The sequence below is a fragment of the Cydia strobilella genome, chromosome Z (assembly GCF_947568885.1).
Source record: "Cydia strobilella chromosome Z, ilCydStro3.1, whole genome shotgun sequence".
Lineage (NCBI taxonomy): Eukaryota > Metazoa > Arthropoda > Insecta > Lepidoptera > Tortricidae > Cydia > Cydia strobilella.
In genome coordinates, this window is record NC_086068.1 from 14,799,156 (window position 1) to 14,825,383 (window position 26,228).

The 26,228-nt window shown below is 37.4% G+C and overlaps 1 protein-coding gene across 3 annotated transcripts in view; it reads left to right on the plus strand.

Annotated features, from left to right (window-relative positions):
• The window catches only part of LOC134754252 (insulin-like growth factor 2 mRNA-binding protein 1), a 112,748-nt gene that overhangs the window by 13,936 nt on the left and 72,584 nt on the right, over positions 1 to 26,228 (plus strand). For 2 of the 3 annotated variants that reach the window (XM_063690451.1, XM_063690452.1), the window contains exon 3: positions 3,933 to 4,013. In XM_063690451.1, coding sequence (XP_063546521.1) covers positions 3,933 to 4,013 — 81 coding nt within the window. Of the gene's footprint in view, positions 1 to 3,932; positions 4,014 to 12,229; positions 12,470 to 26,228 lie in introns of those variants that run through there. The other variant, XM_063690454.1, reaches the window with a different exon arrangement.

Here is a 26,228-nt window from a genome sequence, read left to right on the forward strand (position 1 = left end):
AATATTTGCCATGGACATGATTTGGACGTCGAAAAAGGACGAAGAAGGACGTAAAAATACAGAAATGGTACTGTTAGTGCACTGCCTTATGGGAATATAGTTCAGATCCGGAAACCGCTACCAAATTTTAGTATGTTGTTGGGCATGGTACTGGGTCTCCAAAACTGCCGGGAGACAGCGGCCCCGGCCATCTACTTCAGCGGAATGACGTCATCAAAATGACTCCCGCCTCGTTGCGAATATTGCATTTTGCAGTCAAACTATGCATTGCACATACACGTGTGGGGTATTAACCGGAAGCCAATAAAATATTATATATTTCACTAATACACTATGTACCAAAATATGCAATAGTTTAAGAGAAATTTAAAAAAAAAAAAAAAAATTAAAAAAAAAATCGATTATTTGGGTTTTTCAACCAAACCAAAAGTCGGACGTTAAAGCAATGTACGACAAAATTAAAGCTGATGTCTCAAGCCATACACTGATATCAAAATAATCAAAATCATACCAAAAATGTGAAAATTTTGCATCAAAATGTAGGTATTTGCTAGAACAAATGCATTAAAGTTAAAAAAAAAACGAAATTGGTCATTTTCAGGATAATCTGTATAAGCTTCTAGTATGTTATTAGCAATATAAGAAGTATCATAAAACTGCTGGGAGACAACCTCTATAGTGCCTGAGTGACAAATAATTGCGTCATACATGTGACCACTACCGAAATTTGCAAAATCAAAATTATAACTATACCATGAGTCATACATTTCATTTTATAAATTATGATTCCACTCCAAAATGTCGTTTTCATGTATTTTATGTAATGTTCTTTCATTTAAGTAATACCCCATAATTAGGACTATTCTTTGCACAATATGAGCGCATTAAGGTAGAATTGTTGGCGTGCTTTAGTTTTTTTGGTACAACTTCCACAGTTTTTTTCGGAAATTAAAAATTTCAGCTGTGACGTATACTTGAATAACTGGTTTCTTTTATATTATACGCAACATTGTTATATTATTTTTAGTTGAGTTATAAAATATATATACATGAACTTTTTTCATAAAAAGTGTTTTTTCTTTGTTTGTAACTCTTAAAATATACATTGTTTTTATAAATAATGTATTAACGAATCATAATATATTTAATAACCTTTCGTCTGATATAGCACACGTGTATATATGACTCATGGTATAGTTATAATTTAGATTTTGCAAATTTCGGCAGCGGTCACATGTATGACGCTATTATTTGTCACTCAGGCACTATAGAGATTGTCTCCCAGCAGTTTTATGATCCTTTTTATATTGCTAATAACATACTAGAAGCTTATGCGGATTATCCTGAAAATAACCAATTTCGATTTTTTTAACTTTAATGCATTTGTTCTAGCAAATACCTACATTTTGATGCATAATTTTCACATTCTTGCTCTGATTTTGATTATTTTGATATCAGTGTATGGCTTGAGACATTAGCTTTAATTGTGTAGTACATTGCTTTAACGTCCGACTTTTGGTTTGGTTGAAAAACCGAAATAATAGAATTTACCGCTGAAGTAGATGGCCGGCGCCGCTGTCTCCCGGCAGTTTTGGAGACCCAGTACCATGCCGAGCAACATACTAAAATTTGGTAGTGGTTTCCGGATCTGAACTATCTCTTCGACCGTTTCCCATAAGGCATAGTACTATGTATCGTTCGATATACACGACGTCGTTTAAATCACGTCAAAAATTTGAATAAGGGCAAAAAAAAATATTGATTTTGGAGTGTATTTTTATTTAGTGGTACTGGTACCTAATTGTAAAATATTTTTTTTAATACAGTTGCTCAAAAAGTGCTTACTTTTCGCGGCTGTTTATCGTGCGGAAAGTTGGTTTTCGCGAACTAGTGCTTTTTACTTTTCCAATTTTTTTAAATTTTTACTTGTTCCAGTTCATGACTACTTATTGATGAGTGTTTATATTACTTTCCTTTAAACGTCGTAATCAACATAAAAACCTACTGTTAATGTAAGAATACGAAAAATATGCATATTTCATATTTTATTACTTACCTCTTCATCATTATAAGTATTATAACACGTTTATTTTTTAATGTTGAAAAACCGTTCTTAATAAGTTGTCTGAATGGAACGGAACGCCTGTCAAAGAAGAGGCGTATCTTCTTACTGCAAGAATGTTTTAAGTTTCCAAAGGCAACATTCGATATTGTTTTTATAAATATACGATACACAAATAACGGTAAATAACGATATTTAGGTAATAATAGTACAATGTTTTAATATTTACAATTGTTTCTGTCTTATAGAACATGCATTTGAATAAAAAAACATTCATTGAAGTGGGTTCAATAATAATAACAAAATCTATTCTAGTCGAATAAAAGCTAGAAAACACCTCTTCATAATGTCAATGTCAATGATGTCAGTGTCACAGAATTAATAATATAAAAGTTTCGAATTCCATTCCTTACTTGTTGCTTTTCTTATTTTTTCGCAACTGTATTAAAAAACGTCGTTCGATACACGTGCGGATATGTCATTCTTGATGACATACTTCCCGCACTAGCATCGAAATGTACTATTACAGTACAATGGTGCTACTTTTCCGCACTAGTGCGTAAATTAGCACATTTCGTAACTATGTCAAAAATTTAAACTGCCATATGTACTGTAAAACGTTGTACGATACACGTGCGAATAGGTAATTCGCAACTCGTGTCGATTTAAAACACTCCCTTTGGTCGTGTTCTAATTTATCGCCACTCGTTTCAAATTTCCTCTTTTACGCACTTGTATCGTAAATAACTATTCTGGACTACAGTCCTCTAGCGTATCAATCTGTCAACTTTACTTCAAGTTTCGCCTCCAGGGGAGAGGGAGATAAATTAGGGGTGAATTAGCCGCTTACTGACTGACACACCGAATTCAACGCAGGCGAAGCCGCGGGCACAGCTAGTAATAAATATAAGTGATATCAGTCTTAGTGTTCTTAGTCATAGTGTTCTTCAAAGGGGTAAGAGCTAATTTGTTACCAGAAAAATCTACAAAAATAATGTACTTGATTCTCATTGTATCATTTTAGGTGTGTTTGCTGCTGTCTTTGAAAAGATATTAAAATATTAAAAATACCGTTACTAATAATATTACCGTTAATAATGTTACCGTTATTATTATTATTATTCATGTAGAAGTTTTACTTCGCTCTAAAGTTAAGTTTCTTTTTTGTTGTTTTCTCTCAGTGCACCCATCTTGACGCTTTTCTGTTTAGCCCTATGGTTGACTGGTAGAGAATGCCTATAATGGCATGAAGTCCGCCTGTTGTACACTTTTTATGTGCAATAAAGTTTAAAATAAATTAATAAATATTAGGTACATAATTATGAGCTGTAGGTACTTTTAATTTGTCAGTACAGTCACGTCTGAAAATCTCGATACGGACAAAGTGCCAGAAGTATGTACCTATACTAAGGTCGTGTATACATATTTTTGGCACTTTGTCCGTATCGATCTTTGCTTAAAATAATAATGTTTTGAAACCTAATATATGTATGTAATTTCCTCATAGGTGATGTGAAAAGCAGTATGTGTCACATGGTAGCAAAATTATTTTCACCTTGGGCTCGCTTCGTTTAGGATTCAATTGTACGCCCTCGCCTTAAATATGTCATTTTGCTCCCTTGTGACACAATCTACTATTCCCCACTAGTGGATAAAATGCGTTTTTACCCGCTTGTTTTTAAGGATAGAAGACGGCTTTCCGAGCTAGTGAGGTGAAAAATAGACTCATTCACTTTTGGTAGGATGTAATTTATTTAATGCGTTTTTGTACCTGTATGTAGCTGTACATCTTTTTATCTAAGTACATACCTAATTCAGGGTAGGCACAGGCCTAAAATAAGTTATGTAAATTGTGTTATTGTTGTTTCAGCGTGAACGTCCTGAACCTGCAGAGCTCAAGCGCTACTCAGTTAAAAGATAACATCAATGAATGTCAACCAGGCGGTTGGAGGTAAGTCCTCAATGTTATTAAGTAAGACGTGAATGTAGCCAAATAATACCTATTCTGCCGGTACCCACCTAAGTATTGTACGGTTACCGGTTACCTACATTCCACAGTTCACTTTAACAGGCGCTTGCACAAATGTTTACATGTAAGAATTTGCCTAACCTTGGATAAATACAATATTGTCTTCGGTTACCGCGATAGTTACTCATGAAATAAAACTATGAAAACGTATTATATCGCGTATATTGAATTTACACTTACAACTTTGTAGCTTTTCCTCAGTCACCCGTTGACCACGAACGCTGTAAAGGGTTCGAAACGTCGGTATCTATTATAAATTCAATATACGCGATATAATCCGTTTGCATAGTTTTATTTCTTGGATAAATATTCTAGTCTGTCTATAGATCCATTAGCTTGCGCTTAGGCAGTCGATAGGGATTATACATATAAGTAAGAACCCTCAGCATTCTGCGCGTCAGTGTATGGGGATTTTTCATTAATCTACCGGTAGATGGAAGGCGTGGAAGCGGCGGCGGTTCGCTTGAGTCGCGCGGCGGTACGCAGTAAGGGTTGCATCGAATTGACGCCCTTATCTGACTCCTGATCGCCCGTCTGCACAAAACATTGCCTTTCAAGATGCAGTGTGGTTTTTGTATTGCTACCCATATGCTTTCAATTTTTAGTTTGCGTTTAGATTCCGAGGGGATTTGTACTTTATTGTACACGTCATCGATGAGAGCGTGGGTGTTTTTCTTGATCTGATTTAAAACTTTAAATTACTAGTAAAGTGAGGTATTTGAGAGCGTAAAGGAAACAGCAGTACAGTCGACGGTGCTCGGATGCGGATGCGGATGCGGATTTTTAAAGGCTCACATCCGCGGATGCGGATGCGGATGTCGAGATTAGGCACATAAAAAAACGTCAAATATTACACTTTAGTAATTTTTATTTAAAAAAAATGAAACTTTTAGTATTTGACAAAAATATAGGTGCCCCACAATCGCATTTCTATACTAAAGTCCAAATAAATCAGCCTTTTCACTTCGTGTCGCTGTCCGTCAGCTAAAGTGCTCGATCGACAAATCAGAAAAACGAAACGAGATTCCTATTGGCTAATGACGAAATTACCTAGCACTTACGCCGCCGCTAAGACGTTCCTGTACCTACTTGTTCCACATCCGCATCCGCATTAAGCTCCGCATCCATTTTATGCGGATGCGGATGTCGAAAATAATGCGGAAGTTCCGCGGTTGCGGATGCGGATGCGAATATTCGCAACATCCCTGACTCATACAATGCGTGGGGACGGGGAGCGACACCGCGCCAGCGCCGGTTTGCATGCATATACTACATTTCACCCACACTAATCTTGAAACCTAGTAACAAAGAAATAATTAATATTAAAATAACAAGTAAGCATTTCCTTATTCCTAAACTTTATAGTTAAGGGGCTACCTGAGGTTTTCATCGATTTTTGACAAGTTTTGAATCGTATCTCCTACTTTTGCACTACGTATAGAATTATAAGACAAGCGGCTATCGGTTCTTCAATCTTTTATCTCCATTTTTGTCTACCGGATTATGAAAAAAATGAATACTTATTTATTTATGATTGTTTTAAACATTGTCTAAAAAAACACTTTTTTCGTATCTCGATTGCTGTGAAAGATCTTACTTATACGAAATCTACATATTTGGGTTCGTCTTAGACGTCTCTAAAAATTTGTCTAAGGTTTTAATTTTAAACTAATTAACACAAAAGTTATGGCCAGAAAACCAGTTTTTTTGCCTAAAATTGTTCAACTTTGATGTCAAATATTTCGAAAACAATGAACTTTGAAGTAAATATGGGATAATATATTGCTAAAATCCGTTGCTGTTAATATGATAAGCTACAAAAAACATTAGAAAATTAAGGGATTCAAATCGAAGGTCATTGGGGCATGGGATCCCCTTAACATCTTTCCTTGAATTAAGAGTCAAAGTATAAAATGAGTTTTACTTTCAAAATACTTACTAACGTTTATTATTTAATGAAAAACTTTGTGTGCAACTCCGGGGGTAAAAATATTGCAAACTCGAGTCTTTAAATCATCTATAGACCTCGTTTGCAAAATTTTATTTACCCTCCCTCGTTGCACAATGTACTAATAAGCAAACAAATACCATATATATTAAAGTAAGGGACTTTAAATTTTTTTTTTTAAAATGGCAAATAACTCTTATAAGTAATTGGACGAAAACCAGCGCAATTTCAGTGAGAACTGGATATTCTATGGCATATATATATGCGTTCAAGGCTTGAAGAAGTGAGGGAGACACATCGACTTAATCTTATTTAAGTAGGTACCTAGACCAGTTGCTTAAGTTTACTGTTAGGAAACTTGGGAGTCCCCAGCAAGCCCGGCCGAATTTCACCTTCCCATACAAACGGAGTTTCGTTCTCATTTTAAAACTACGTATTGGATTGTAATGAAAGTTTGCACATACAATGACATGAGGTATATCTAGTCCTGTAATTAGTTTATATAAATTCTGTTTATAAAACAAATTAAATAGAGCAAAAACTATTTTATGCAAAAACTTAAATTTGCTGTATTTTTTAACTATAGTATCTGAAGCTACATAAATGTTATTAGTTTATGTAACATAAGACTAGATATATCTTATCCTATTGTAAGTACAAAGTTTCAGAGCAATCTAACTAGTCGTGTAAAAAAAAATTGAGCGTAACTAAACTAATTTGGAGAACCGAGCTTGCTGGGGACTCTTAAGCATTTGTTCTTGCTTCTTGTCTAAATCTAAATCATTTTTCTAATTATAATAAAATAAAATAATTGTTCGGTTTAGGTACATAATAGTTATTCAATAAACTAACAAGTCGTTATATGCGACTTGCGAGTATAAAACATAGGCGTGGAGTTGGGCCGGGGTTAGGTTAGGAACGCTTGGGGTGAGTCGGGATTTTTTAACTATAGTATCTGAAGCTACATAAATGTTATTAGTTTATGTAACATAAGACTAGATATATCTTATCCTATTGTAAGTACAAAGTTTCAGAGCAATCTAACTAGTCGTGTAAAAAAAAATTGAGCGTAACTAAACTAATTTGGAGAACCGAGCTTGCTGGGGACTCTTAAGCATTTGTTCTTGCTTCTTGTCTAAATCTAAATCATTTTTCTAATTATAATAAAATAAAATAATTGTTCGGTTTAGGTACATAATAGTTATTCAATAAACTAACAAGTCGTTATATGCGACTTGCGAGTATAAAACATAGGCGTGGAGTTGGGCCGGGGTTAGGTTAGGAACGCTTGGGGTGAGTCGGGAGATGTTGCCGGCGAGCCCGGGCCACGTGGGCACGCGGCGGCCGGCGCGCCCGGCGCCCGGCGCCCGGCGCTCGGGGCGCGCCCACGTGGCCGCGCGATCGATAGACCGGGCGCAAGCGCGGCGCCCCATTCAGCCGGCAGGCCCGGCCGGCCCGCCCTGATCGGGTATTCTCATTGGTTGCCGCTGGAGATGGGTAACTACCCGGGTAAATACGCGGGTATTTTCGTTTTGCTTTTTTTCATGCGTTAAATGGTATACCGTACGAGCAAGTATAAATAAGATTTATTCGGTGCGGCAGCGCAAAACCCGAACTTACTGCCAGTGGTTTACGATTCATATATTTCCCGTATTGAATAAGTCAGATTTGCGGCACGACCTACATTTTCCTGTACCATGGTGACTTTAAAGACCCCTACACTCCCTACAGACCTGGAATTTAGGAAAACAGTTTTTTTTTAAGGTAGCGGCCCAGAGTCCTATAAAAAAGACATCGAATTTTCTTTGGTTTCTTAACCTTCTACTAATACCCTATATGATGCCAAAAAAATCACACACCCATAATACAATGCTATGACATTGTAATCATACGTTAGTCTTGGGTCAGAACCATGTAAACCTAAAAAAACCGGCCAAGTGCGAGTCGGACTCGCGCACCGAGGGTTCCGTACTTTTTAGTATTTGTTGTTATAGCGGCAACCGAAATACATCATCTGTGAAAATTTCAACTGCCTAGCTATCACGGTTCATGAGATACAGCCTGGTGACAGACAGACGGACAGCGGAGTCTTAGTAATAGGGTTCCGTTTTTACCCTTTGGGTACGAAACCCTAAAAAAGCCCTCTGGGTTTGTATCCCATCTTTGACGAAAAAAATCTGGGCGGCAGGAGGCCAAGATCTCTGTCCGTACCGTATCTTACGGTATTTGCCGACATATTATCGCTCCGTCTGTGACGAGCTTAAGTTCTTGCACTTATATGAAAGATAATTAAATTTGCTACAACTTTATTTATTGCAATATATCTCATAGCATGAGCGGTACCGCCGATATTTGTCTTAAAATATAGGCAAAACAAAAAGTTTCGTTAAAAAGAAAAAAATACCCTTTTTTTAAAGCCTTCTCAAGAACTATTTGACATACGGCGCTGTAAATGGGCTTAAATTGTTCAAATTTTAATGTACTTTCAACAATACACAGCAAGTTATGACCAAAAACCCAGTTTTATGATAAAATTGCAAAAACTGAAAAAGGTCCGAAGTTTTTACAGTTTTTCGCAAATTACGCAGGGAACACAACTTTTTTTGCTTGCAAAACATAGTTACATATTCCTCCAAGAACTCCATAGAACATACAAAAAATACAGAAATATATCAGAATTTTTTGTAAGATTTGATTGGTGTACTCTCCATTCCATAAATAACGATACTATAAAGATTATACTTAGTCATGTTTGTAAAAAAACACACGCATTTTTTTCCCTCGTGTTCGAAATGAAAAGTACTGTTTAACTCGGGTGAAAGGCATCATTTCATCCCTTGGTTAACAATCTACTATTAACTACGTTAAAACAACATGGGGCAACTTTGTTTTATGCGTACAACGCCTCATCATTCATGCCTGTTGAGTCACACAAACCCGCCGCCAAAAAGCCGCTCCCATACAATCCAAGTTACGCTCATTTTAAAACCACTCATTTAGGTACTTAAATTACATGATGCTTGGAGTTGGCATAAATATTGAAAACTTCTACTCGATCTAATTTCTTTGTTTTTATTAAGTACAATTTCTACTATTTCTAGCTACAGAAGATAGAATGAAAAGATTGAAAAGCTTTGCCTATCCATGCAGAGCAAATCTCTTGAAATTTCCCTTTGAAGTAGGTGTCAAGCTAACTACCCCAATAAAGTGACAAACTATATTCGTGTTGTCATTTAGGGTAATTTTTCCGCATAGTTACTTATCAATTGTTGTTGACTAGTTGTTCATCAGTACGAGTAAGATATGTAAGTTACTTGCCCTAGCCACGTGGCTCACGATTGCTCGAAGCGAAGCCGGCGCGTGGGCGTCTCCGTCAGCGGCGCCGTTGCCGTAGTAACGCCGTCGTGTCAAGGCGCCCTGCCACCCCGGGCCCCTCGCACCGATTCGTCAACTTAGCTAGGGTCGCCAGTTAGATGTTTGCACGTAGGAACATTATTACAGTATAACTTATCTAAGACGGTTGGTTGTCACACTGCTCCGTACTTCGCGGCGAAGTCCGGTGCTGCGGTTTTTCACCTGACGCTCGACACCCCCCCCCCCCCAAACTTTAAAATGTGTCCCCTTTGGTGGTTTTTTGACATTCGCACAAAAAACTATAATAGATATCAAAAAAGTGTCAAGGACAGAATTAAACCTCGTTAAATTTGGAACCAAAAAGGGTTCTATGTGTTTTTTACAAGTTGGACGGTATTCAAGCTATAAGTACTTGTATAACCTTAAAATAACATAATAACCATACTCGTTTGACGAACTGCTAGACCGATTTTAATGAAATATACCTAAAAATCACCGCTGCGCAGTGAAGCCAGCTATCAAACAAAAAAAAAAAACATTAAAATCGGTTCATCAGTTTCTGCGCTACGATGTCACAGGTAGACACACAAATACCAAAGATATTATTCAGAGAAATTAGCTGAAATGACGGCATTACGGCACTTTTTTCAATTGGGAATATTGGGATATGTACGTTATGTACGTACGATATTCGCTGACTGAAAATACCTATTACAAGACGATGTATTTTCAAAATGGCATAGCATCGTTATTATCGTCAAACGAAGGAGTTTAATAATAAATACTTCCTTTTAAGGAACATATTAACTGTTTACTAAAATAAAATAAAATTTGGCGATCTTATTTTTGTTTGAAAAAATTATCTTTAAAAAAGAAAAAAACAAATGCTAAAAAAAAAACATCTTTGACAGATTGCACAAAAACAGTGATAGCACTATAGTGTGTAAGAGATTGATAACAAATTTATTAGGGATCACTTCGTTCCTACTTCCTACACACTTTTTCTGTATCTTGAACGGTTTCCTTAAAAATTTAGATTGAGAGAAGCCGCGATTCGGGCCCTGCGGTGTGTGTGTGTGGGGGGGGGGGGTGACCCAGAGGGGGGGGGGAAGAGTTGATGAAAAATAACTATGGTCCATAACGTACATATCCCAATATTTCCAATTGAAAAAAGTCTTCCATTAATTATGCCGTAATTTCCCTGAATTATGTCTTCGGTATGTGTGTGTCTACCTGTGACCTCGTAGAACCGAATTTAATGTGGTTTTTTTGTTTGATAGCTGGCTTCACTGCGGTGATTTTTAGTATATTTCATTAAAATCGGTCTAGCCGTTTTGAAAATATAATGCACGTCGCACGAGCATCAGGTGGAGGGGAGGGGGGAGAGTGGTGAATTTTAAACAGTACTTACACCTAGATGTATCATAATATATTATTATATGTCACACAGGTTTGAAAACTTTATTAATTTGTTTCATTTTCCCATACATTGAGTACATAAGTAGAATGACTCAAAAAATTATATCTTATAGAATAGAATAGAATACTTTTTATTCGTAAACACACAGACAATTAGACATCTTGACATCTTGACTCTGTAATTACTAGGCGTTATAATTGTATTAACCCCTCGTATGCTTAAGGGACCCACTAACTATCAGTCCGCCGGACGATATCGGCCTGTCAGTTGTTCGGAACTGTAAGATTTTTGTTCTAACTGACAGGCCGATATCGCCCCTTTAGACACGGAGCCGTGCGTGGGTATTTTAATCTATTGTTTTTAAAGTCAAGGTCACTTTTTCAATTGTCTAGTCCGGTTTTAGCTCCAAATCTCCTACAAAGCATTATATCGATTCATGAAATGAAAATAATTAAGCCGCATTCACATTTGTCTGTCGTGTTGTGTCGTGACGGGTATAGGTTTCATACATTTAAATGGTTGCGTTCACATTTCTCTGCCGCATCAGGCTTGCTGCAGCGCTAATAAAACATCGTTATAATTATACATAGGTATATTATGTATATGTATTTGCGTTGCGCAGCCCAAGTGCTTTTTATCTTTAGTCATGACTCGCTCACGACTCATGTTAAACATCATACTAACTCGAATCTTGTGAACTTGCTAATATTTTTTTATTTATTGATAATAACGATACAGCTATCATAACAGGTTCCCAATACGATAGTGTAGCAAAATGTAAACTAGACAATCAAATATTTATAAAACTATTTCTAAGTATAACATAACACAAAAAGTGACTTTGATGAAGTCATTGTCATAACAATGGAACACATCAATCCGGGTAGCAACTTGATTGAGTGTACAGTGTAAGTACGCAAGGCTCTCGTCCACGGCGCCTCGTGCAGTAGATCGGTGCGCGCGCGCGGCACGGCTAGCAGCTGCTGCGGTTGGTGTCGGCGCCACACATACTGCGAGGGCGCGCACAGGTTCACCGTGGCCAGTACCTCTGGGTTACTGATCTTGCCGCGCAATAATTTAAATATATAGGACGCTAGAGCAAGCTCCCGCCTAACCTCCAAGTAACCGCCTAACCCTACCTACTTTTATATAGCTTTGATTTGATATAAATGATATAATAGAAAATCGTATTGAATTATACAGATCTAAAGGTAGCCAAGTAATTTCATTTCTGTAACTTTGAGGCCTAGCCCTAAAGCTCGGCAATCGGCATGGCCATAGTGACTCCGTCATTCAGTCAGAATGGCAGCATGTGACAACCCTGGCGCCAGCACCTCGTCGCCCCCGCCCACCGCCCCCGCCGCCCCGCAGTTCGTTCACTCCGCGCTCGTTCGCTCGGCTCTGGTACAATTTTTGTAGTTTGCCGGAGTACCGCGGAAAGGGCACAGCACTTCGCTCGCTCCGCTCCTCACCACCGCACTCCATAGTTCCGCGTAGTGCACGCATCACGCGCACCGGTTTGTACCGCGCGCGCTCTGCTTTCTCGTATTGTTACAATACAACCAACCCTTTTGACCTGATTGACCAATATTAAAAAATGGACGGCGACTTGTCCCAAGGTGCTTCCGGGGAAGCTTCCCCAACGTACGATGATAGGTGAGTGTCATTCAATAAACATTTTTCGCGCCATTTGACTGTATTTTCCTGTTTGGAAAAAAGTTATCGGTCAAGATATACAATCGTTGGCTACTGTTATGAACTATCATTTAAACATTACATCGATGCAAAGCTACACGATACAAATTTAACACAACACATTATCTAATATTATGTCTGTTGTAAGTATATTTCATTTAAGTAACACTTTTCACCAAGCTATGTGTAAGTTATAACAAGTTAACTTATATAATTGTATATCTAATAAATTAGCATATTCTATAGAAATTCAGGCGGCTCGTCAGCTAGTTTGCTGACTATCACGGAGTTATATCTATCTTTGCTATCACATAAAACAAAACTGTCAAGATCCGTTTCGTTTACTGGTTTTCCGGTAGATACTTACTTAAAGGATACCTATAAACAACATAAGTTAAATAATACGCACCTACATATAAAAAATGGTAGATCATGTAAAGTACTTACCTTCAACAAGTAGGTAGGTGTACACTGTAAATGTATGATTTATACATAGGACCTAACAGCATTTCGCCGACACATGTAAACATTTGTGGTATTTTCTATAAAAAGGGACCTTATTGTCGATGGCGCATTATAAACGATGCTCAAATATAAATACAATGCCGCGCGACGCTGTGCGGCGTAAGCGCCATCGACAATAAGGTCCCTTTTTATAGAAAATACTACATTTTTGGTGTCAGTGCACGTTATAACAAGTAAGTAGGTATAAGTAATAAAAAAAATAACAACATGTCAATTAAACTAGTCTTTTTTTGCATTGCCGTCCTAGTTTATAAACCAAGGTTTAGATAGACTAACAAGAACTTGTATGCAATTTTCATTACATTGCGGTGCGGTAAGCGGTAGGTATCTGATCAAACTGTTGAATGCAAGTTACCTTAGTAGCCGGCAGTGTAACGTAAATTGCATGCAAGTTCTTGCTAGTCTACGCCTCGCATAATGCTAACTTTTGCAAGGTTGAGTGTTTACGTCTACCGTACACTCAGTACAGTCAGTACAGTACAGCCAGTCAAGGGTATATGAATGCGGTCCCTAATGGGGTTGGCCGGTTCAAGTTTTTTACAGATGGCGCCAGCGTAGGTTTTACCTGCCTGTCAATCCCTAGAATTGTGTTAAATACTTTTTTATTATTATTATTTTATGGCCTGGATGCTCTCTAGTATAGCCCTTTATAAGCCAAATCCAGACAAAACTGAAGACAGGTAAAACCTATGCTGACGCCATCTATGCAAACCTTTGGCAGTTGCCAACTCCATTTAACAAAAATATTTGTACGAGTTACACGACGACGTGTATGCCGATTATTAGGTGTACATAGTATTTATGGTTAATTGCTCGCATCGACATTTCTATCCTTGACTGTACCTACCTAACCTAACGTTAGCGAGGTACGTATTGTACCGTACAATACGTATAATGCAGAAAGAATAGGTACATGAAATCGATATCATCTGCGTCGCGTCTGACTGATTCAAGTTTAGGTAGATAGTTTGTATCTACGTTGCATTTTAATTCGCCTTTTATCGTGTTGTTCCCATATCCACAGCCGACCCATTCATTGAAAAGTGAAATTAAAACACGACGTACCTATCTCCTCTATCGCTATTACATTATAAATAACAAGTGTGCAAGAGCGATTCTGCAATGTATCTATCGACAGGTACGGTACTGTAACTGTAACATATGGCAGGACTTACCTTCTGGTTTCTAATTAGGTTTTTTTCTGATAATTATTACTTAATGCGCATTGTCGTCGGCGTCCATTTCCATTATTTACGTCTCGGATTTTGAGGATATTTCGACCCCCACCTCTCAATTAGTGAAATGATGAGATTTGCCTGACATGAGATTGTCAGTCAATCGGACATCGGGTTCGCGGTATGCCAGCTCTGGTTCGACTTGATGATAGTAACATTCAACTCATTTAAGTACTTAAACAAGTCAACAAGCTAACTAAAAAGCGGTAACTTATAAACTATTTTTTAAATCTTCATGGTACAGTCGGCAGCTGATGTACCAGCTAAGTAGGTAAATTGTTTGTACACACATGCTTTTGTGTTCTCTTATGAGATGAGTCACACGAGCCTAGCTGCCGCCATACATTCCAATTAAGTTATGCTCTCATTTTATTAAACAACTCTCTGAAATAACATAAAATACGACATGAACATTTAAATATCTATGTCTGGTACTAGTTCAATATTAAGTACATACAAAACTTCTACTGGCTTTATTTTCTTTCTATACTAATAACAATTTTCAACAAAGAAAACTAGTAACAGACCCGATTCGAACAGATTCGATCTTGTCCATTTTCTATTGGGAAACGGTATGACATTTTGGGGTAAAGCGATGCCATTTGGTACGAATGTTATACACGTCCACCTTACAACATGAGTGCGACAGATAATAGAATATGCGATAGTGCTAGGGCAGCTGCGCAGGCGCAGCACCCGGTCTGTGATTTCTGTGGTCTATCCTATCCAGTTTTTCCCACATTGCCTTAGAAGGTGTATCCCTACCAGTCTGCTCCGACTTTCGGTACCTTGGGTCATTGATCCAGAGTGACGGACGCATCGACCGTGACGTGAAAAATAGAATAAATGCGGGATGGATGAAATGGCGAAAGGTCTCTGGAACAACTTGCGATCCACGAATGCCTCTAAAACTTAAGGGGAAAATTTACAGGACGATCGTGAGACCTGTTGGAATGTATGGATCAGAATGCTGGGCGACGAAAGTGACGGATGAAAGAAGAGTGCACGCAGCGGAAATGAGAATGTTGAGATGGATGTGTGGAGTGACGAGAAAGGATCGGATTAAGAATGAGTATATTAGGGGAAGTTTGAAAGTAGCACCAGTAACCGAGTAGATGAGAAGTAGTAGGTTAGCGTGGTATGGGCATGTGATGAGGAGGGATGGAGGGATGAATGCCATATAGGCAAAAGAATGTTAAGGATGAATGTTGCGAATGGTAGACCCAAAAAACGATGGATGGATTGTGTGAAAGAGGATATAAGAAAGGAAGGAGTGAGCGCTGAGGTGACGAAAGATAGAGGAGAATGGAAGAGAAAAACATGTTGTGGCGACCCCACATAACGTGGGATAAGGGCAGGAAGAAGAGAAGAGAAGAGACAAAAAAAATCAAAGAGGTTTTATTTTAGTGCGGGCGAAAGTGTTTTTCGTGTAAAAGTTACTGGAAAATGTATTCCTTATATTGCAAAGCTTGGCAAGCAGAAAAGTTTGTCTATTCGAAGGGCTAAAATTTTCTTCGCGAGCTTGTCTACTGTCGAAAATTTCTTAAATAGCTGCTAAAACTACGTATCAAGTATACGTTACATAGACGCAATTACCTCAACATTATTGACTCATTTTGCCAAGTTAAAATATCGTCCAAGAATTTGACATGGTTTTTTTTCAATAACAGAAGTATTATTAATACAAATTGTGGTTCGTATGTTTCAGTCAATTATCTCATTTCTTATTAAAAAAGATTAAGACAAATTATAACATAATTTGTCTTAGTCATTTATTACTAAATATTCTCAAATTACTACATTGCGCTCAAAAACAGGCATAGCTGACGTGAGGGAGAAGACCGTTAGGCTGATGTGGAACTGGGCGGGTCACGTCTGCAGCATGCATCCGGATATGTGGGCTAGTATAGCCACCAAGTGGATGCTGCAAAAAAGCGCGGACGTGGCAGGCCCAGACGGAGACTTAGACACCTTCATTAATAACTGGCCGGAAAAAGCACAACTACGGGAGTTGTGGAGATCAAGAGGAGAGACCTTTGCCCAGCAGTGGAACACTATAACGGGCTAACAAAAAAAAATACCAAATCTAAATAAGAACAAGGATGTAAACGGATTTTGTTGACTTATACACCGTGTAGGTCTGGGGTGAAACTAATTCTCAAAATAGCCAACTATTTGAATATTATTCGGTAAAACGCATTCTATGTTACGTGTTGTCCTCCAAGTAGTTCTAACCTTTTTGTCTTTTTGGAGGGAGCTGTAGTAACTAATGTTGTTTAAAATATAACTCGAATAGACACAATAACCCCACAGTGGCAATTACCACGGTTCACCTTATACGCGGTCGAAGTCGCGGGCAGAAGCTATATAACCAACTAAAAATGATTTATATAACTATAACATAAGAACTAAACACGAAATATATAATCGATTTTCAATTCAATAAAATTAGCTCAGTAGCTCCATAGGTGGACGGAAACTAAAATAACACTACTTTCGCAAAATATATTTTTTATAAAAAAAACCGTGAATATGGTCAAGTAACCAACCTAAAATAGATGAGCAATACAAAACTACAATACATTTAAGTAAGTGTACCAAACAGGAAAAATGTAAGAGTACCATTCGATTCCTTACATTTTATCCGATTCAGCAGTTCTCTCAGTGATCTTGAAGTCACGTTCACTTATCATTTTGTTAGGAGCGTTTCGCGAGTGAAGTACGACTGTCGGACTTTGACTATCATTTCTGACTTTTGTATATATTGCTTTCCTAAAAACAAACCTGATCGATTGATACCATTCATAAAGAATTGTCATGTAGCCTATTGTGTAAATTTTCTTTGATTCTGCTTTTTACTCGTTTCAGGGAAAATGACGATGTGCTTGCAGATAATAATAATAATCGTTTGAAATAAAAAACCGGGCTATTTTTTTTTCTATTTTACCTTCTTCAGGGTAGAATATTTCTAGGATTTCTGCATATATTATCTTTACATGTCTTATTAAAATTATACTTTAAAAATCTAGCTATTATAAATTAATCTTTTGCGCAACCGTAACCGTAATGTGTGAAGATAAATAACCCCTAGCGAAAATTATTAAGATTGCAATATTTACGAAAACACACATATTTAAACAAACTCAAAATCAGCGGGATTGCCTCCTACTTTTTAATTTTTCACTTTTTCGTTCTAAAACTTTTAAACTAAAACTAAAATTTAGCCAACATAATAAAAGTATTTAAAGTAATTTAAATATTAAATAACAATTTAATGAATAAAATAAGCAATTTTTATCTTATATTTTATTTTATTTTCACGAATATAGTGCTAAAACTGATAAATAACTTTAAAAACTCATTTAATATCGTACAAACGTTTAACTGTGGCTGTTTAAGATACTGCCTTTGCTCATTTACGCAAGGTTATGGTTTAAAAAAATATTTTTGGTGTATTCCTTTTGGTTCCCGCCTTATGATATCGAGTAAATACAATTCAACAAAAGAAATCAAGAATAATTTATTTTAACAATTTACTTACTTCTTTTTTGATAAAAAACGATTCAATGCGGGATTAGTAAAATTAGAACAATTACCAATTGTTCCAGGCGGGGAAATAAAGACACTATTTTTCAATTTTGTTTCCACCAAGTTGCTCGTGGGACGGGGACGAAGAGGAGTACAACATTTTTCTGCACTAGAGCAGAAAGTATCACTTTCTGCGCACTTTTAAGAACAACAACAACCCACTTTCAGAGCATGAGATATGAAAAAAAAAAACAATTAATTATAAAAATTTCATGAGATGTGATCTGGTACAGTGTACGTCAAATATATCATTTTTCGCATTATTACACAGGAGTAAGCTGCAAAAGTGTAAACATATCTTTGGCCTCGACAGTACTTGGTACTTACCTACACCTACGTCATCATCAACACATCAAAAAAAAAACTTCATATTTATCGGTCAATTAAAAAAGTGGTGAATGTGTCTGATAGTCTGATATGATTTGGCAAACTGAAAAATCTTCATGATAGTCATGGTTTGGTCCTTGTCGAGACGATCAATCACGCCTTCGCGTCCTTCTGTGGGTTCCATTACATGACAAGCAGCAAGTTTCCGCGTGCACACTGCACAGCGATGGCACTAACAAAGCAAATTGAACATATCCTGTTCTCTGATATCCCCAATGACCTATGCCCGTTCTCTTGTTTCATAAGTTGACCGTTTTTTTAAATGATCGTTATGGTGAAATTCGTACTCCTTCTTAGACAATCATTACAATCAGGGTGCCGTTTGTTCTTTCGTGAATATACAATCATAGGTACATACCCCTTTTTAAAGAGAAACATATAGTATATTCCGAATATTACATACAGGATAGTAAAAAATATAGTGCACCGGAGGAAAAATACAACTATTTCGTAAATACCTACACTTGTGACTGTGTCATAAGTAAGTACCTATAATCATAGACTTTGATAAATACAAATAATATTGTTTATCCATCCTCTCACAGAACTTCATACACTCTTTTGCACAGATCCATCCAACTATTTGCAAATAAATCACATTCCTGCGGTGGTGGTTCGGTGCTGGATGCGAGGAGCGCGTTAATATATTGAAGAGCGCGGACAAAGGTAGAGTGGTGCTGGAGAGTGTTGGATCAGTAGAGTGCAGGTGCAGGAAGCACGTCCACGGCTCGCGCCGGGCACGCGGCACGCGCCTGCCAACCCTCCCGCTGACTTTTGAAAGTGCACTTTCTCCTCGGTGCATCTCCCGACTCGGCGCGCCCTTTATTCCACGTGAATTATAGACTTCCGCACAATGCCACTCGATCTTCTTTGCGGGCGCTTGACCACGAGCCGAGACTAATATGAATTGAATAGTCAATTTGTAAAGCATATTGTTAAAGCGGCCGAACCCCTTTTGATCGCGTCCAATTTGTTGCAAATTCAGTGGAAGGCGACTTAATGGAATCGTACCTAGTCACAACATGAACGTGTCGAGTTCGAGTGAGGCGACTCGTGGATCTAATGACAGCATGACTAATGCACTCGCAATTTTTGTAACTAAATACTAAATGCTCTTTTGTTGTCCTTAAGCAGACCATTGATCGACCACAGCATTGTCAATATGCGTCGGGAAGTGAGAAATGTCTCGGCAACGTCTAGTTATGTATGTTGTCGCTTTATAGGTACCGAGTGCAGTACGGCGTACTGCATTGGGCGCAATTCGCATATGTTGTGACCAATCTTCCGATTAATTGAGCCACTCTGGTCTAGACGTCCCATTTCCTTTGCGCGTTCGTTGACTCGTGGGAGTTGGTCGGCGGGGCGACGCCCGGCCCGGCCCTGCGCGCACGCAACGCCGCAACTATTTCATGCCCGTTAGAGTTTCCCGGTGCACGATCAGCACGATGTATCACATCAACGGGAAGTGTTCTTAGGTAGACTTGACAATGAGCGTATTTGTTATTCTTTCTGCATTGTATTAAAGAGCATCCATTGGGGTCGGCCGGTCGAAGTATTTAACAGATGGCGCCAGCATAGCTAGGAATTTTATGGCTGGATGCCCCAGCCCTTTAAGCCAAATCTCTTAGAACAAAACTAGAGAAAGGCGCAAGCCAAAATGGCGCCATCTATGCAAACCTTTGACAGTTGCCAACCCCATTTGAAATGATTTTGACTAATAATTAATTAATCTACATATATTATACATATGTGTGTGTAGTCCGACAGTCTCAACTCAATTGTTTTATTTAAACATGCTTGAAAGTTATTAAGGCTTAAAATCTATAAAAAGTTAGTAACTCGATATATTTATATTTTTCACATAGCTTTTGGGTATGGTGACAGCCTGTCATCTCAATACATATTATGCGTTTTAAGCATGTTTTAAGGTTATAAATTGTATTTAGATGATATCTGTCACCGTACCACGGTAGTACTATTAGTTATTCTGTGCCGTACCTAAGCGATATGAGAAATACCTAGTTAGTTACTAAGTTCTTTTACCAGTTTTCTCGGAATAAAAGGAAATAGGTTGCGATTTTTAATTATTCATGTATACAGTTGTAAAGCTTATTTATAAATACCATGCTTACAATACAACCTAATTCCTGCCCAATTGTCTAAACTCTAAACCCACAGTGGTCTGTGTCAGTGGTGTGTGTAGTGGTCCTGTGTTTTCGCGCGAAACTGAAAAATATGCAATGTTTGGAGGTTGTGCAATGTAATGTCTTAGGTATTAACGAGTAAAAAAAAAGGAGGTCACAAAATTTGTGGTAATGTAGGGGTCATTAAAACAAGCAATTGAACCTTCTGGCAAAGTTGCAAGAATGCATTGGTCACACTTTTGTAAAGTATAATTATCATGATTTGACCGCGTGTTTACGTCTTCATGCAATCTGGAGCTTTCTAATGAATCCAAGGATTCCCATAAATTCTCCATCCCAATTTTATATTATTATATCATGTTTTGATCATTACGAAATAAGCTATCAAACTGTGCCTAAACTTTTTTTATTTTAAGCTTTATTTTATTATTAATCAGTTGAAAACCTAGTAACAGCACATAATAACTAATAGTACAACAGCTAGAACTTAGTGACCGACTAGGTGGTAGGTGCTATATTAGTTTGGCAACACTTAAGAGCCCGGTAACGATTGAAATTGTACACCTTTTATTACGTAATATCTTAGTAACAAGTATTGGTTTTTATTAGCACGTCTTCTCGTCTTGCCTTTTAAAAATGAGGCCGCGAGCGTGCGTCACCGGTGATAGGTATATGAAGATAAGGGGCAGTTTTCAAAAAAGTATGATGGTATATAGATTATACAAAATGATGTATAAGAACAGTTTCAGCAAATGTTGTAGATTGTTTATGTTTCAAAATTACGTTGAAATTAAGTCGATGTTCACGGACATTGTCACTTGTTTTGAAGTTTCTGAAGAAAATTGATTTCGTCTAACATTCATTTACACTACTTCAAAGTCATAATAATAATAATGTACTCTGTAAAAGGTGGAGTATAGGATATGTGTAATACAAAATTACCATATTTAACAGTCCAAACTTTACGAAATATACAAATAAGACCGACAAAATCAGTGCTTTACGCGCGTTTACCTAAACGTCCATCAGAAAAAAAAACATTACTAATTTAGTGCGTCTGTTTTCGAAAAAAAATTCTGTTAAACGGCAAGATGAGAAGACGTGCTAATAGAAACCAGTACTTGTTATTTCTATTACGTAACAAAAGGTGTACAATTTCAGTGACTACATCTACCAATTTTACATTTTTGCGAATAAAATCGATAACGGTTTCTTAATCTGTGTCGGAAATCGATCAGGATCGGGAATTCATCACTGAGACTATGTAGTTGTAGGTATGTAACTGTGACAGAACTCTCTTCCCATTAGCTTGCCTGTCCTCTACAGTCCCACAAGTCTCGGTAAAGATGTAAGTCGAATAAGGTCTGCTGAGATTTTTTTTATCCCAGATAACATGACAGTTCGATGCTTTTGTACCAATTTTGTACTAAAATGAAAATGTCAGATCGGTTCGACAAAATCGACAAATTGGGGCATTCGAACATTCGACGTATCAATATAAAACTACGTTTCAGATGCACCGCTACTGCCGCTACCGCTATGTTTAATACGTCATAACACCGAAGTAATAACGATAATAACGATTGCATTAATTGCATTAGTATTTCGTATTGAGAGATGGTCGATATCGGGGGGGACACTAGGAATATAGTTAACGTCAGTAAAGATGGAGGATGACGGTCAATTTAAAAGAAAGAAAGAAAAATTGCGTAAAGGAGACTTCCGATTATGGAAACTACGTCACCAGCTGATGTCACTATAAAACTGATACAAGGTTGCATACAGGTTGCATATACCTAGCTTGTCAAGAACTTTATTTATTTATAATGTTGTTACCTGGCAACTGTTGTTTTGTCAGACAAAAAAAATGTCGTAAACAGAAACAAGATTATTTTTTCTCTAAATATTAATTTTAAAGTGTAACCGAGTAAAATGGACCACGCAAGCATTAAACACGAGAGTAGAGAAATTAGCCTCCCAATATTACAACACCTTAAAATTTTAATAGTGCTCAAGTGCCGGGAAGTTGATATTCTCGAAGTTAAAACAGAAATACCATAATTGGCGCTCACGATGCGCAGGCAACTAGCGATGAAAAGACCGATGACATTCTGCAAAAAATCATGCGAATTGATTGCGCTAAAGACACGTGGAAGGAACTAGAGCGCATCTATGGAGGTACCTGCTTAAACAAGAGATAATACCTATGCCTGAAATGTCAGTGACATGTCGAGTGACAATTGTCAAGTGACAGGTGACAGATGACAATTTCGTAGATTGCTTTGTATAGAATTGTATATAAACATGACATGCATTTTGGTACAATTGTCCATCTTAAATTTGATGACAATAGTTTTGTGAAAGAAGAGTACTTTTTAAGTCGACGTATTTGTCAAATCTTGACAATGGATCGTTGGTTTCGATTTCGATGTGCCGTGTCGTGTTGTCATCACTAACTTAGTTATGCAGCGTATAGATTCGAGTTAGACCAAGATAAGTCTGTAAGGATTTTAATAGCATAGGCAGTGAAAGTGTTATTTATAATACGAGTATAAATAATAAATAAAATAATAGAATTTCGGAAATAAATCCATAGTTGTTAATTTATACGTAATTTCAAAGAAGCTTGACGTTTAAAATAACACTTGCACTGCGTACTGCGTGTGTTATCAAAATTGTTGCACTTATCATGGTCTAACTCTACCTACTTACATTATTTGTTGACAAGGCGTCAGAGAACTATGATTTTGTTACTTACTTTAAGTTTTATTTTCTTCAAATGCAAAGTCAATGACAATAGTGTAGAAATCTATTCGTACTTTATATATTTCCTTATAAATACTACTACTATTGCTATCGCGGAGTTTCATTTTCTAACTAAAATCCACTGTTGATGCTCAACTTCGTCTTAAATTATTAAAAAACCAATACCTACCTAAACATATCTAACTTTGCTACCGGTCCCCTACTTCTCATCATTTTTTTTAAATTATGATGACTATACTTATTCCTAATCCTAAATGTTGAATTACTAAACGCCTATGATACAATTTATAGCGGAATTCTGATTTAATGCTACTTAAGAATTTAAAAGCGAATTAAAGCGATTTTTATTTGTACTCTAGTAAAGGCAAATTTAGGGTACGAAGTTTTGCCAACGTAAATTTTCAATGAGCACATTGATAACGGGATTTGCTTACAACGAAAACACTACAATTGTCACCCAAGCCTAACACAGCTCCAATCTCATGTCAAGAATTACCGACAAATTGACAAATATGTCGACATGAAAAAATTACTCTTGTTTCACCAAATCATTGTCATTAAATGAAAGATGGACAATTGTAACAAAATGCCTGTCATGTTTATAAGCACTTCTATACAAAAACAGTTTACGAAATTGTCACTTGTCACACCTGTCACTTGACAATTGTCACTCGACACATGTCACTGACAAATGTTGGTGTGGTGAAATAGGGGCCTGGTCTAACTGTTGATATGTATATTATTTTGTATTACTATGTTCTAGGGGTTTGATCTGAGGGTATTTTTAAGCCATATCTGTCGTTTTTTTTTCTTTTAGGGGCTTTATGATGCTTTCGATATCGTCTAGCAAATTCATTCATTTCATTCCTTGGTACAATTTTATGAAACAAAAGGTTAATAAGCTGCCTAAACATGTTAATCTAAGTGTCCTCTTCATGATTGCTCAATTGAGCAGCTGCGGCATAAATGTGGTAAATTTTTATTTTTACATAAATTCGATTTTTTTTCACGTACGTTTTGGATTCCCTCTAATTTCTGACGCAAGCGGAATGAGGGAGACAGCTAAAAGAATCTACCAAAATCCAAAGCCTAACGGACATTCATGGCGTTGAACCATGGCTAGAGCAGATCGATAGAAACACTCCATGATAGTTATATTGGATGCCAAAGTCGGAGTTGTCGTAAGTAACATACCATATTCTCTAAAAGGCCACCATGCACAGACCCAAACTTTTTTTTTACTAAAGAAATTATTACACTATGCCCAGATGTTTCGCTTTACGAATCATGTGTAATTGCGGCTTTCATAGTCCGGTTTTTTTGTGTAATATCGTTTTGTTCACACATCGTAAATTTTCTTGTAGTATTTGTCAGACGTCGTTATTGTTACTCGGGAGAATTGAGTAAATTTTGTCTAAACCATGCTTTACGTCGAGCTCTCAGGACGAAATGTGTACCTTATTAAGAACATTTATTAAAAAACACGTGTAATTTTTAAATAAAATGTTAATACCAAAACAAAACGGCTTAGTTGTCTCTATACTTAACGATACATTTAAACCTCACTATTTGTACGCAGACGATCTGCAACTGTACGCCCAAGCAGAGGTACATGAGGTGAATGAAGCTATTTCTGTCCTCAATGATGACCTGGCTCACATCGCCGTCTGGTCCCGTAGTTTTGGCATTTCTGTTAACCCTTCAAAGTGCCAGGCCATCATTGCGGGGAGCTCGCGTCAACTCTTCAAGTTGGAAGCTGTTCCGGTCGCACCGATCGTGTTTGATGGCTCGGTGATCGCGGTCTCTAACCAGGTGAAGGATCTCGGCCTTGTTATTGACAAGAATCTTTCGTGGGATGGACACCTCACGGAAGCAACGCGTAAGGTCACTGGAACATTGCGATTCTTATACAGGTTTAAGCACTTCTTGCCGGTGAGTACCAAGAAGTTGCTGGTGCAGGCCTTGATCTTGCCTCTAATAGACTATGCTGATGTGTGCACTACCAACATTTCCCAGGATGCTCTAAACAAGCTCGACCGTACTCTCAATAATGGCATACGTTTCATTTTCGGTTTGCGTAAATTTGACCATATCTCCCACTATCGTCATGAACTGAAATGGCTTCCTGTACGCCAGCGCAGGTCTCTTAGAATTCTATGTACTCTTTTCTTTATCTTATTCGATCCTTCCGCTCCTGATTACCTTTGGTCCAAATAAAATTCGTTCCTGGTGAGGGAGTACGGCAAGTTTAAGAGACCGGGGTCTCTTAAACTTGCCGTACTTCCTCACCATAGTGGTTATATTTCATCTTCCTTTACTTTACTGTTCAAGCTGGAATGCACTTCCCCTGACAATTAGACAAGCCCCAAACAAGTTTGTTTTCAAACGCATGCTTCACAAGCACCTGCTGAGTGCAGCACAAGTGAGTTAGTCCTCCGCGCATATGCATATGCAATATGTATGTACATATTTTGGTATTTATATAGCAATATGTCTATTATGTAGTAATATAATTTGTGTAATATTGTAAATAATGTTGTCATTGTCCAAAATAGACAAGTACAGTAAGTAGTTGTTACGAGTATGGTTGTTAAAAAATTGTTTTCCTATTTATTTTTCACACTGCACCCACATTCGAGAATTTCTGTTTTGCCCTATTTTTGACTGGTAGAGAATGCCTTGAGGCATTAAGTCCGCCATTTATACGTGTTTTAATTGTGCAATAAAGTTTAAAATAAATAAATGAATACAGTCTTTATAACACCCTGCTTGCTTCTACTTACAAGTATTGATGTGAACACCGCCTGCGTAACTTATCAGTTATGAAGGTGGCTTTAAATTTTTTCATGTTGGATTGTTTTTCTTTGTCTGCTGATGTGAAAATTCTACCTATGTGTAACAGTAACACGAGACCAAAATTGCCTCAAGCTCTTATCTTTCGCTTGCTTGGGACTCACAATCAACAACTTGCAGGAAAAGCCTGCTTTTCACTCTTTTTGCAGAAGTGTATAGTCATTTCTCGGAGCGTACATATAAACTTTACCATGTTGGTATCAGGCACAGGTACAGTACATT